Here is a 14332-nt window from a genome sequence, read left to right on the forward strand (position 1 = left end):
TAGATGCCACTCTAGATAGTCATAAAGACAATAATGGGTGAAACTCCACTAGTGCTTCTCTGTTGTTTCAGATTAATATTTTACTAAGTGTTTTCTGTCAAAGCACTGCTTGTTAGCTGGAAAATGCTGCTTTCCCTTCACTGAGTACTAGCTGATACAGCTTTTAAATGCTGTTTTAGCACTCTTGCAGGTATTCTTCAGGATCTGATAGTTGAGTGCTTATAAATTGCCTCCATTTTGTTATTTCTCTAATTGTAGGAGTAATTGCATTTTTCCAGAGCAACAGATAGCAAAGAGACATCCAAACAAGAAATCCATCATTTTAATAGGAAAATTGAAAGTGTACATATAAAAATAAAATTGGAATTAAGTATACTCCTTTTTAATCCATTAAAATTTAAGGAAGAGTAGGTTTGCATTTGGATAAAAATGTGGGGAAACATGGTTTATACTTCTGCTTGTATTTGTATTAATGTTTAATGGTTGTACAAAAACTTTCCAGTGTAAAATCTTTTATATAAGAAGTACATGACAGAAAGAAATTCCGTTTTATTTTTCTTTCATAGAAACATATTTCTAGTCATAAAATTGGACAGTCATGTAGCTCATTAGTAAGTACAGTGTTTTTTCTTGATATTTATTTAAATATTAGGATAACTTTGTCCAAGATTATGTAACCTGTTTATAGTTAACAAATTCACTATTGGAGTATGTCTACTGTATTTCTTACTCAGTTTCATAATGATATTTTTACCTTGGACTGACAACTTCGTCAGGTTGTATGGAGGATGGAGAATTTTACACTGGCATCTGTATATCCTTACAAGAAAAATAGAGGAACAGCTGGTGATATCAATATGTTTTTATGTAATTTGGGATTGACAGCAGACAAAAGCTGATCAGGGGAAGTTGCCCAGCCCAGCAGATCTTTAGGGATGGTGAAAACAGTAATCCTGCTGCTAATTTTCCATGTGCCAAGCCAGAGAGGCCGTGATGAGCTGTTGCTGCTGTTGAACAGAGGTTGCTGTTGAAGGTTGGCCTCACTGCAGACATTGGCTGTCAGCTACTGAAAAAGCCTTGAGCCACATCCAGCTGCACATTTCTGTACATTACTTATTCTAGTTTCTATCTGCAGCATTTTTTGTTGAAGTTGAAATAAGATTTTTCTGGAAACAATTTGGTGAGATAGAGCTGCTCATAAAAGGAGATTAAGTACTTGGACAACCTAGTAAATATTGCCTGCCCCACATTGTTGCTGGTTTTTGGTTTTTGTTTGTTGTGGTTTTGGTTTTTTTAGGAGTTTTGTTTGTTTGTTTGTGTGGTTTGGTTTTGAAGAGCCATACTGTAATGCTTGGTTTGACAAAGCTTCCTTCATGTTGCATCTGACAGAAGTTCACATCTCCAGTGCTAGTCTCTTTCCATACTCCTTGTAATCGTATCCCTACTATCAGGGAAAATACTGTAACATAAAACTATCTTTTACAGATCAATAGTGCATCCTGTTAAAGAAAGGTTTTTTCAGAAACCAGTTCAACCATATGATCTTGTGATTAATTAAACTGCTAAAAAATAATTATGGCACATATATTCAATAAAGGAAAAGAGTAAGCACTGAAAGGAGTGAGCTGTCATTAGAAACAGAAAACCAGTTTAAGACAAATTTTAGAAGATAATAAATTCCTCCAGTATTGGAGGAATTTAGTCTGGCATAAAAATTGTTTTTATGTGCTGTGACAACCATAGAAGTTGAATTGCCCTTAGTAATTGGATAAACAGAGAGATGAAAGACAGCAGGACGTTAATCAGAGATTGAGAAGTCAAAAATCAATCACTTCAAATTTTTTCTTAATCAGTCAATCACAGTAAATTAATGAAACCATTATTGCATTTTAATCTGTTATGGCAAACTGCATTTCTCTATATGGGCAGATAAAATTTACTTGAAAATCTCTAGGCCGTATTTCAATTCCTACAAAACATCTGCAGACTACAGATATAAATGACAACACATCAAAATGTCAGTTTACTGTCTGTCCTTAACACAGTTTGCTTCGATTTCCCTTTGAAATAATTTGCATTCTATTCTATTCTAGTCTAGTCTAGTCTAGTCTATTCTATTCTATTCTAATTTCATGGTCACCTAATCTGCTGGGAAAAGCATGAAGGGCCCACAGCCAATGTGCTGTGAGGACCCGAGCTTGTTTAGTCTAGTGAAGAAGACACAAGTACTTGCCAACAAGTATTTCTGGAGTTACATGGAGCTAAACTTTTTGAGGTGGACTATATAACAGATATAACTATACTAGGTAGTTCTCATTGCCTTTTCTTAAGGCCTTATTAAGAGAAGAATTCTGCATATAATGTTGAGAAGAAAATAGCACCTTATTAACAGTTTGTCTAAGGAGTTATGTTTTATGCTCAGCTGTGTTGACATTAGAGGTTCTTTCCTTTCAGAGTGAAATCCTGGCAATGTTGAAATCAATATGAGTCATGAGATCTGACTGCATGAAAGCAAATGTTTTATTAGTCTGCATTAGTTTCTCAATATATGAATTCAACTATTTCTTTTCATGCACTACAGCAACATGCAATAAAGTTTAACAGACCAAATCATCAGCTTTTAGTACAACGTTGAATTAGTTTACTATTTGTTTTTTTGTTTTATGTTTGGTTTGGGTTTTTCATGTTCCCATTCTTGTTTATGTTGGCCTCTCTAAAATGCAAATTAGTGGGAGTAAATATACACTTACGGCAAAATTTTCTGAGTTATCTAACAGATTGTTGTATGGCTCAGTAACAGCAGCATCTGCAGGATTCATGTTCTTATCATCCTCTGGAGGCCCATTTGGTGGTGAAACAACCTTTCAGGGGACTGCAGCTTTAAATTATAATAATAGTAAAAGGAGTAAGTTAGTTCCTGTCTTACAAACCATATTTGCTCTGGCTCTGTATTAACCACATGGAGTCAGCCTAACAGTTCAGAACGAATCGAATTGTAGCATTATTTTACAATGACAAAAGTTTTACAAATAGAAATAACTGTAGGCTTTTCTGGTATTTCAGTTATAATGCAAAGTGGTTTCAGGAGCAGCTAAAGAGTTAAAGGCTAATCCAATGGCATTGTTACCAAAAATCAGTAAAAATTAATGTAGACCCAATGCAGCATTCAGAAGCAGAAATTCTTTATTTGGCCAGATGCACAAAGGGGTAGCTCCTCCAAATACTGTGTGTGCTGAGTACAGAACATTTTCTCTTTATATACTGTATTTTACATACATACATATTAATTTTCCCAGAATAAACATACATACGATCATAATTTCCCCAAAATCCTTGACATGTGGTCCCTTCCCTCTGTACATGCATTCTTTTGTCCTGTGGTTCTCTTTGGTGGTACCTGCTGGTCAGCAACCCCAAAGTCATACCTGACTGCCTGGTGAACTGGTAAAAGTTAACATAACTGGGCTGGCTGGTTGCTTTCTAATTTTTCTTCCTACAGAATAAGCATTGTGTTCTTCCATAGGCTAGTGGGTTCTGAACAATAAGCATTGTATTAGGTCCAGGTGCCAGTAATTCTTCATCTGGCAACAATGCTAGAAACAAAGGTAATAATTTACAATTTTTTAAAATTCAATGTCATAAACCTTTGATGTTGACAAAATATATTGTTTTTAATAAAATATATCGGTTTTTAATTTACTTGCAATTATTTTAACCTGATCTCTAAGAATTGTTGAACTCTGTATTCAAAATTTGGGAAAGGCAAGTAAAATAAATAATGTGCTTAAACTTTGAATTGGTTGTCTTGTGTTGTTATATATGTCTCTAGCATGAATGACTTGTATTTCAATAACCACCAGTGTGTTGGCTGATTGTAACTGTGCATATTCAGGTTTAGCAAATGTTCTTGTTGCAACTTTCAAGTTCGTGACTAGTGTTTTAAAGAATACTTATGGCTTAACTAGCTGAATTTGCAAAAGGAAGATGCCTGAAGGTTTCATTTACTGTTTGCTCTTTACTTTTAATTTAATTAATTGGATCATAGGAAAGTGCAAAACAAGAAATGGATTCTTTTGCCAAATGGAGTGAAAATGCATGAATTTATTTTGAAAAAAAATAATCTCATGACCACCAAATTCTGCTCTCTTTTATTCCAGAATCGAATGGAAGAAAGCAAAGCACTCTTTAGGACAATTATCACATATCCATGGTTCCAGAACTCTTCAGTTATTCTGTTCTTAAATAAAAAAGATCTACTAGAGGAGAAAATTATGTACTCCCATCTAGTTGATTATTTTCCAGAGTATGACGGTAAGTATAATGACATGCTGTGTTTACACTATAGTACTGGCAAATTGTGCTAGCTTGACCAAATACTAGACAGATAGATACTTTGGTATATTCCTTTAAAAATACTAAAAAATTGTAAAAAGTGATTGAAGTTTTGTGGAATTTTTAGGCTGCTAAGATTTTGATTTGTACTGTAATGACTTGTGGGTAGGATGGCAGAACCTCTATTGAGAAACTGTTGACTTTAGATGATATTGTTGTATTAGTAGTAAACCACTTTCTGTCATTTTCAAAAGTTAGGGTGAGAGTTTAAATTGAAATACAAGAGTTAAAAATAAATAGAAACATATTCCTTAATTGTACATATAGTTTTTATATTTTTGGTGCTTTGAGGTTTGCTTTTATATAAGATTGAATACTGAAGGGGAAATGTTGTGAGCTCTCTGTAACATTCAGAGAAACAAGCAACCACCCCTTCCACCCTTTTATTGTACTTTTTAAAATTGTTCTTTAATTTTACATTGATTATGTGGAGTTAATGTGTTTGTCCATAAAAAAAATTGTGGGCTGTATAAGTGTTTCTATTAAAGCTGTACTTTCAGGAAGTTCTTATGAGGGGAAAAGCTGCGTATTTTGAGGTAACTGAGTGGAGGAGGCCTTGGTAACAGAGAAAAATCAAACTCATATAATAAGAGGTTTAAAGAACTAAATGTTCCTTTTTTTTTAAAGAGAGAATCGATTTTGTCCCACCAGGAAGGAATAGCTGATTGGGAAGCTGAGAAGAAGATTAAAACTCTCATGTTCAAATATGGAAAGTACTAATGGGAAAAATGTACTTCTTGTTTTCTGTTAAAGAGGAAGAGAACAGAAAAAGCCTGCAGGATCAGATCATATTATTTATGAGTCAGTGTAAATTTAGTTTCATAGTAATGTAGAGAAGAGAACTGGCAGTTGAATAGAAATATGTTTGTTCTTTTGAATTTACTTTGTGTTACAGGTTCCCTAGACAACATCCCAAAGGTGAGTAGACCCTACAGTCTACTCTGTTACCTCCTCTCAAATGTTGACAAAGCCTTTGTAAAATGCTTTTCCAGGGGAAAAAAAAAAATGAATTCAAACAGTTTGTAAAAACTTTGTTTCTCTTCTCCTTTTTCATTGATGAGGGGAAAAAAACCTTTTTGGACTATCAAGGATGTGGTAGTGAAGACCTGCAAGTCTTTGAGAATCTTTTGTATCCTAATTCTGTAGGTCTTGCAGGACCTAACTCCAGAGACAATTTGATGTGATTACAATTTGATGTGTTTACTTCTTACGGCAGGGTGGAGTCTGTGGCTGCAGAGGTGGTCCCCTCTTCTATCCCAGTGTATTGGGGATGTGGGAAGCGGGAGATCTGAGGAAGGTTTCAGAAATAGGTATTTTTAGCTGGATTGCTTCTCTCATCTTCAGAAGGGAGAAAGTAGCCTAGGGATGAGAACTGCTGGCCAGGGTGGCAAATTGGACAGATTAAATTAAGGAGTTCTGCTGCACAGTGCATTAGTAAGAGCTTTGAAAGGGAGGCCGAGCCATGCTGCTAGGTCGGTGTGTCATATGAAGACACACTTTGTATGCTAGTACTTGACAACTAACTCACAGGCTGGGAGAGGGGGAGAGGGCAAACACAAAAAGAGGCTGTAGTTGGTAGGAAAATAAGAGAAAAATACTGTTGTAGCACTTGTTACATAGATCTTCATGGTATCATATAGAGCCATTCATTGAAAACTGCTGATTAGGGAGAGCAGTGAGCAAGAAAGCTACTAACTCATAGTTAGTAGCTTTTCTAGCTTTTCTAGATAGTTCTTTTCTAGGTTTCTTAGACCAGAACCACTTTGCCATCTAAATTTGACATTAACTCATTCAGTTTTTTTAAGTTCCTGAGGTCATACACATACTTCTCTATGCTGAAGTCAGCTAAAAGTTTAAATAACGTAAGATTAGACATGTGCAGATTTGGGTATATCTCTGAATAGGCCAATAGGTCTTGAGAAAACAGTGTGTGTACCTACTCTGAAACTGTTTAACAAAATTCTGTTAGAAACTGTCTAGAAAACTAAGTGCTTTATTTTGATGAAATCATTGTCTTTGGAAGCCCAAGAATTTTCTTCATAAATACTCACATATATATGTGCTATTGTGAGACTTAATATTGCTGCTCTTTGTCTATGATAGAGTCTGGTGTCCAAGCTAAAGGCTAGAGCCAGTTGTGTTTTAGAAGCTGTAGAGGTGTTCGACACTGTCCAACTGTCCAGTGTCCTCTGTCCTGCCTCAGAAAACTTATTATCTGTTTATATTCCTAAATCTCAGAAAATATGTCATCTATGTATGTATGTGCATATTTGTACATCTGTTCATGTGCATACAGCCATTTATTGCCAAAGCTTATTCTTCCTCCACATAGATTTGCAGCACACCAGAAAGTATGTGCTTTCTCTTTTATATATTCCCGTCCTAAATTTTAGTTGCACAAATTGGAAGTGTTACAAATTTTAAGCTTGAAGTATTAAAATAAGATCTGTTACCCAGTTGGTGAAATGTGTGGACATGTGTTGGGCACCAAACTATAGATTTTATGATTACTGAAGGACGGAGCTACAAATAACACCTGGATGCTGGTATTTGTATTGCTGTGTAACAACAGAACTAATGAAGAGAATAGGAGGAAACGGCACAGAAAATCTATGTTCTGTAGAAGCCCACATTTCAGAAACACAAGAGCAAGGGAACAATGACTTGGTGGCAGTACTAGAATAATTGAACAGGATTTACCAGCTTGTGGCTTATGTTCTTGCTTCTGCACTGCTCTTTTGACTGTGAACTTGAATGAATCCTCACTGTTGCAGGCTGGAAGTAATTACTTTACCTTCTGAGATCTTTTAAGCTGAAAATGTAGTTTGGTTAGATTGACTCTGTCCTTCTGAGAGTTACAACTTTAATTTAGATATGATAGGATCATTAGCATACATAATTTAGATACCAACTAAAGTACTAGATACTTTAAATTGTTAGAACATGAGCTTTTTACAGGCAACAGTTTCAGCTGGAGAGCAGCTGTGTATTTTATTATCACTTAAAGTAAATTAAGGTCTATTGATGACAATGTCAGATCCAGTTCAGGATATGATTTCTCTATGCTTCCTACTCAAATCCATATAGAACTAGTAAACTTGCAGTGCTGAAATAACTGAAGTAAAATTTAAATATAGTAGGTTTAGACTGAACATTCACCATTTCTACTAACTTTTAAAAGATTTAATTATATAGCTAATTTTTTAAAATTTTCATTCTATGCATTTATAAATCACCTGTTCTAAAACAGGTGATTTATCTTGGTAAAGAAAGAAGATAGTCAGCAGTGAAAGACCAGCTCTGACGTGATGAACATCTAAAATTTCTTTCCATCTTTATTTTTAATAGTTCCTACCGCAAGGAATGCAGCCAGTGTATGATAATACTGATTAGTAAAAGGTTCCCCATCTTCTTTTAGGTGGGGATCACAGACTAAGCCTTCCTTATTTTCTTTTAAAGAAGTGGAATACAAAGTTGACTGAAAACTGAACTTCTCTTACAGGACCACAGCGGGATGCACAGGCAGCACGAGAGTTCATCCTGAAGATGTTCGTAGACCTGAATCCAGACAGTGACAAAATTATCTACTCTCACTTCACATGTGCTACAGACACAGAGAACATCCGCTTCGTCTTTGCTGCTGTCAAGGACACAATCCTACAGTTAAACCTGAAGGAGTACAACCTGGTCTAACTGTACCTGGGGCATCCTCCAAAACCAACTTTCCATGATTGAAGATATACAAGAGGGACTGTATTATAATCTGTGAAAACAATTTGCATAATACTAATTTATTGCCGGCCTGGACTCTGTGAATGTCCACAGAGTTTGTAGTTAATATTATGATTTTATTTAAAGTATATGGAGGAAAAACAAAAGATGCTGAAGTACATTCACAGCACATTTCCTCATTTTTTAGGTAAAACCATGTGACTCAATGTGTTTCAAATTCTCAGTCGTACATTTACAAAGGATAGCAGTTTTTTGCTATTGAAGCAAAATCAAGCTGATTTCCTCTTTGCCTAACCCTTTCTCTTCCCCTTCTTTCCTACTCCACTTATCTTTTAAAAGGTACAATGGCCTTTTTTTCCCCCCCCAGTTGCATTCCTGGATGAAATATTTTCTGTTGAATGATTCAGTCAGGAAAACACTATCATCACTGTTTAAGTCATCAGTATGACTTAAATTTTACAGTATGTACTTTGAAGGATCAAAAAGTATTGATACTGTGATTTTTAAATTCTTTACATGGGTATCTTCATTCTGTCTTCACTTCTGAGACTAGAATATTTGGATTGCAAAACAGAATTACAGTTGTCTAAGGATAATAAATGTAACCATAGTTTTACAGTTAAGAAAGGTGCACAGAAGACAGTAATGAAGTAATTAAGACACAATCTGGGATGTACATGGAATATGTTAGAACCTCTTTTTAATTGCCATGTGCCATTTTTTTCTCTCTTCTTTTATTCACAAATGCCAAATAGAAAAGTCGTAGACACTACATTTTCCTCAGTGGCTGCAGCCTGAAACAATGTTTTTCTCAGTTGTGTGGGGTGTTTTCTCTTATGTTAGAGCTTTTTTAAGTGTTTGTTTTCCACAGTAGAAAAATTATTTTTATTGTACAAAATTCATGTTGCCAAATCTGGCTTTTTATAAAAGCAATGCGCTTGAAATATAAGATACTGATTGAAATGCCAAATGGATGGGTTGGGAACTGACCTGATTGAATCAACTGCCAAATGATTAACACACACAGTTTAAGCTCATGTGTTCCCTTTTTTATAAAGTGTACCATTTTCTAATGCCAAAACCAACATGTAAGTGAATATTCTATAAGGTGTACCGTGCACCCGCATGTAGTCTAGTAATTTAAAGACAATTTAGATCTCTCATTTTGTAAGTTATGACATGAGATTGTTTTCTGTAATAATGTCAAGGCACCTTCAGTTGTATTACAAGAAGTTATTGATGAGAGATCACGTTCAGGAACTTTTTCTGATGAGGTTGATTGTTAATTGATTCACAGGCATTTGATAGGCTTTCATGCAAAATAGCCTTTCTCAATGTTCTTTAGAAGAGATTTATAAATGTAAATGAAGCAGTGACAAAATCATTCTTGAAATTTAAATGTGCAATTTTTAACAAACAAAAGTGCAGCACATATTGATGAGCCTTTATTCCGCAGCTTAGGTTGAAGGTTTTTTGACCAGGTGCATGATTTCTAGCAACAAAACTCTGTATAGAGTTCAGACATGTAATTGGATTGATTATCTATGATGCCAGCTGGCACTGGAGTGCACTTAACACAAAAATGGCTGCCACATAGCAGCAGATGGGAGGTAGAAAAAAGAATGGTTTATCAGTTGATTTCCAAAGTTAACAATGAGATATTTTTCATCTTTAACCCTCCCAAATTCAAAAGAACGATAATAAGAACAGTTACTATTTTTTGCTCCCTCTTAAAACACCTTGTAATTTAAAACTGGTTGTAGGTATAGTGCAATTATGAATGCTATAATCATTGTACATACATATATATATATATATATATATATGGCAGCATCCATATTGGCTTTGTAATCATTAATTTTTTGGCAAATTGAATGTGCTGTATTGATATGTATCTATGTAATTGTATTGTATGTCTTATAGCTAATTCACATTTTAAATAATGTTATTTTATTTACTTTTTTAAGAGAGAAGAATGTAAATTTTGTCAGTTTATTTCTGACTAGGGATTCGTTGTTGTTTTTATTTACAAAACAAAATACTGTAGTACAGAGCGGTACTAGAATCGTGCTGTATAAAATCATTTGCACATTCCTGAGTAGAAGTAAATTGGAGACACCGAGACAGAGATGATTCACATTTAAAACAATGCTCAAATCTTATCAGGGCTTTATACAGCTGTAGAAAAAAATCCTATTACAAGAACTTATGCTATTATATCTCATATTGGAACATAAACTTTAAATAGAAATTTCAGGTTTTATTTGAGTGATTCGCATTAGGTTATTTTCACTTTTCTGATAGTTGTATTGGAAAAGTAAATTCAGAGATATTTCAAACCATTGTACCATAAGTACTAATGCATATATATGCTGTTGCCCTACAAATACCATGATAAAATGCGAAACATCAGATCAGTCTTTCAGAAACTGTGGAAACCTTAGGTATAAAAACAACAACCAAAAAGTCACTATTGTTAACGATTTTAGGGAGTTAAAGTGTTTTATTTAATGAAGCTAAAGCAGGTAGATGTAGATTATAAAAAGTGACACTGACATTCTGAATAGGGGATCAGAACAGTGATTCTTTCTTACATACAGCTTAACAAAATTGGTCCTGATCATGCTATAAATGCAACAGAGCTTCTGTTTTCACAGTTCCACTGTTGATAATATCCCTTTTTTTAACCTGGGAATACATTGCCCTCACTGGGTTCAGTGCTATAAATGGAACTGTGGCGAAAAAAGGAAGGGGCAAAAAAAAAAAAAGAGGGGAAAAGAAAAAAAAAAAAACCAAAAGAAGAAAAATACAAACACAACCAAACAAAAAGCTTAGACAGTGGTGTCTAACAAAAGTTTGGGGTTTTAAAATTTGTTTGGTTTTTTTTTCTTATGGGATATTGGGTGGGGGAGAAGGAAATGTGGTTCCAAGTTTTGTATAAAAACGAAACAAAAGTTTACTCATGCTTTGTAGTTATATTGTGATTGCAGAAGTTTTCAAGAGTGTGTGCCACTGGGCTATTTTCTGGTATTTTTTAGGTAAGTTGAACCTGTGGCAATGTTTAGATCATTTGAGCATGTTCTGGGAAAAAAAAATATTCGGCATGCCGAGGCAAGCTTTACATGAATCACCTAACACAGCATTGCAGTATGACAGTTTACAAAACATTTTCTTTTTAAATAACACAGCTGTTCCCACTTGTAGTATATTCCATTGTGGTGGTGGTGGTGGTGTTGCTGTTATTTTAATTGGTGGTTTCTACTATGCCTTATAGTGCTTAAGTCCAGAAGTTTGTGCCTCTAACATGAAGCTGAAGGCAAAAACATCAAGACAGAAACCCTTTTAACTTTGCCAAAATGATGTGTTTTCTTTGAATGTTATAAATGGGGGAGGAGGGAAGGAAAATGTCTTGGGAACCTGTGTATTCTAAATGTTCACTAGCACAAGAAAGCTGTAATATGTGTTTTACAGAAACCTGGAACTTGCCTTTTTCACAAATTAACTGTCACTGTCCTTACAGATGTAGGATGATGCAGCTATAAGGGCAGTTTACTTTTTTATAATTCAGTCTCTTTTGATTGTCAAGGTGTATGGACTGTACTTTTTAATCATACTGCCACATGATTGTGAATCACTTTTTAAAGTTTGAAAATGGAGAAGAGACTTTTAATGCTGGATAACAGTCAGAATTGACTGCATGATTTGCAAAAACTATATATGGGGGAAAAGGGCTGCATATAGATTTTGTTAGACTCCCAGCCTTGAGTTGTAAGGTGCAGAAGACTTTCAGATTACTCAACCTCATGACCCTTTCCTTGTTAAACAGTCTTCACAAAAGAATGAAATATTAGGAGAAAATAAGTACATGTTAACCCACATGAAAAAAATAAAATTTAGACATTTAATTTATTACATGTGCTGCTATTCTTGGAGATCTGTGCATAGTTATCCTGCAGACTATTACATTAGTGAACTAAGTGTTCACAGCATATTAACAAGGCCTACACATGACCTACCTCTAGTTAAGAGATTAGTAAAGTAGCTATGTTTTGGAGAGACTGACATAAGTAATTTAGAAAATTTAAATGTCCTGGTATTTAATTAACCATGGTATTTTAGAAATTGATGCTTTTACAAATGCGGTCCCTCTTTTGACATAAACCGTAAGTTCTAGCATTTAATAGACATTAAACAACTAAAGCCTTACCGGCTTGTTAGTTTAGTAGAAGTCTTGCAAAACAATAGCTTTAGTTTGAGAAGTGGAGCTACTGATATTTCCTCTGTTTTGCCTTCTGGTTATCTGTAGCATTTTGAGTTCTGTCAGTCAAACAAGAAATTTTTCTATCTAGTCAATACATTGGGGTCACAATTTAGATGATAAAAGAATTTTACTCTAGGTTTATCTTGAGCTTTTTCACAGTAGTCATACTGCAGGTAAGAAAGGAAGAGAGATTTTGAAAACAGTGTCAAAAGATATATTAAGTTTTATGTAAATTATTTGAAGGTTTTTTTGCTCTCAGAGTACAGTTTAAACTGGTTTCCTCGTTTACCATGCTGCAGGAAATCCTTATTTGACCAGTTCTTAATAATTTTTTTCTTTTAAGGAAGGGATGTCAGATGCATTTTTAAACTTAAGAGTATTTAAAATAATATTTGCTGTTCTTAAAGTGTCACATAAATGCACGTATTGTGTGTTGCTTGAGGGATGGAAATAGTTTTTTTTGAAAAACTAATATTGTACAGTTTCTGCCCCTCAAAAATGTTGATGGTTAAAAAGACAGTATTTTTTGCCATATCTTCATACTATAGCATCTTCATTCCTTGAAATTTAGTTTTTCTGGAATATTTGGACTTATTGTTCTCCCAAAATGATTCTTATTTGGTAAATGCTGGAGACATGTATTACTCCAAAATTACTTTTTAATTATACATGCTTCATCATCAGTGTCTAAATATTAAATTTCCAGAGTATCTTTGTTACAGCCAGATGTTCAAAACATTTAGGGTTTGTTACAGCGGAGAAGGTAATTCGACAGTATTATAAAAGTTTTGGAGTGTTTTTGGCTTGTGTACAATGGAAACTCAGAAGCATGGGAGAAAAGAAATAAAACCTATGTCTTAGGAAAAGAAAGCTCATGCTTTGCAGACAGGAAATTTTCTTAAGGCATTTTGGATGATTGCTGTACTACTGCAAGAGTAGTGTGTTTCTTAGATCTTTTTGTTCACCTATGTCATGACAGCCGTAACAGAAAGAGGCCCATGTGCTACTTTTCAGGAGTTTGACTCATACCTGGTCAACAATCAGTGGATCTGAGATCATCATTACTGAAGAAATAGTATTTCAGGCAAGTTGCAAAAATTAGTTGGTTCTGTTAAGTGAACAAAACAGTTGAGGTAAGAATCCTTACCTCCAACGGAGTGCAAACCGTTTGCCTAAGCAAAGACAAGAGTGAATGGTTCCTCGTTTTTCTTTCCAGTTGCAGAATGTATGGGAGAAGGACCAGTCACTAGGAAAGAATTTATTTTATGTTTGTGTCTCAGTGAAGATAATGTCAACAAACTACAGTGTCATTGTGACCCTTAGATATGTGCAATAGATGAAGAAGCCTGTATCTGTGTGATAAGTTGTGCATACTTGCGATTAAAATCTTACATCAGATGCTGTGATCATCTCACCCAGCACTTTGTAGGATACTGTCCCAAACATCTAGGAGTTCCAGAATATTTTAAAAATGCCACAAATGCACAATTGTCAGATCCTTAGGAGCACATCTGGTATCAGTATCTGATATGAAGGCACCAGACCCCCTCTCACAGCTCATTACTTTTAAAAGGAGCTACCCTCCAATACCTCTGATCCTGGTTTTCTTCCGCTCAGAGCTTTCTCTCTCCCTTATGTCAGCCCTGCTGCTTTGTCAATGAACTGGGTGGAAAAACAACCACCTTATTTTTGATCTTCTTGCTTGGCTGCTGTATTAGTCTAACTTTCAGGGGTGTCAGCCAGTTTGGCTGACCAAGAAGTTCCAAGAAGTGCTAAGTTGACCAAATGGAAGGGGTAGAATTGTGTGGCCCAAAGGCTTAGAAATGAGGAAAAAAGGGAGTAACACATTCCTCCCTGAAAACCTCATCCTAGTGCTGTAGTTTCTAAACCCTTCATTTTATGCACTATAAGCTATTCTGGCTTGGAAGTGTTGCACTTTTTATTTTT

At 34.9% G+C, this 14332-nt stretch overlaps 1 protein-coding gene across 1 annotated transcript in view; it reads left to right on the forward strand.

Annotated features, from left to right (window-relative positions):
• Positions 1-12038, forward strand: part of LOC128940157 (guanine nucleotide-binding protein G(q) subunit alpha-like) — a 113084-nt gene extending 101046 nt beyond the window's left edge. The window contains exons 6-7 of the mRNA XM_054281464.1: positions 4158-4311; positions 7895-12038. Of these exons, the coding sequence (XP_054137439.1) occupies positions 4158-4311; positions 7895-8085 (345 nt within the window). The 3' untranslated portion in view covers positions 8086-12038. The remainder of the gene's footprint in view (positions 1-4157; positions 4312-7894) is intronic.
• Positions 12039-14332: the final 2294 nt, after the last annotated feature.

Source organism: Melozone crissalis, unplaced genomic scaffold (assembly GCF_028551555.1).
Source record: "Melozone crissalis strain CALT ecotype California unplaced genomic scaffold, PUWL_Pcris_2 ptg000005l_1, whole genome shotgun sequence".
Classification (NCBI taxonomy): Eukaryota; Metazoa; Chordata; class Aves; order Passeriformes; family Passerellidae; genus Melozone; species Melozone crissalis.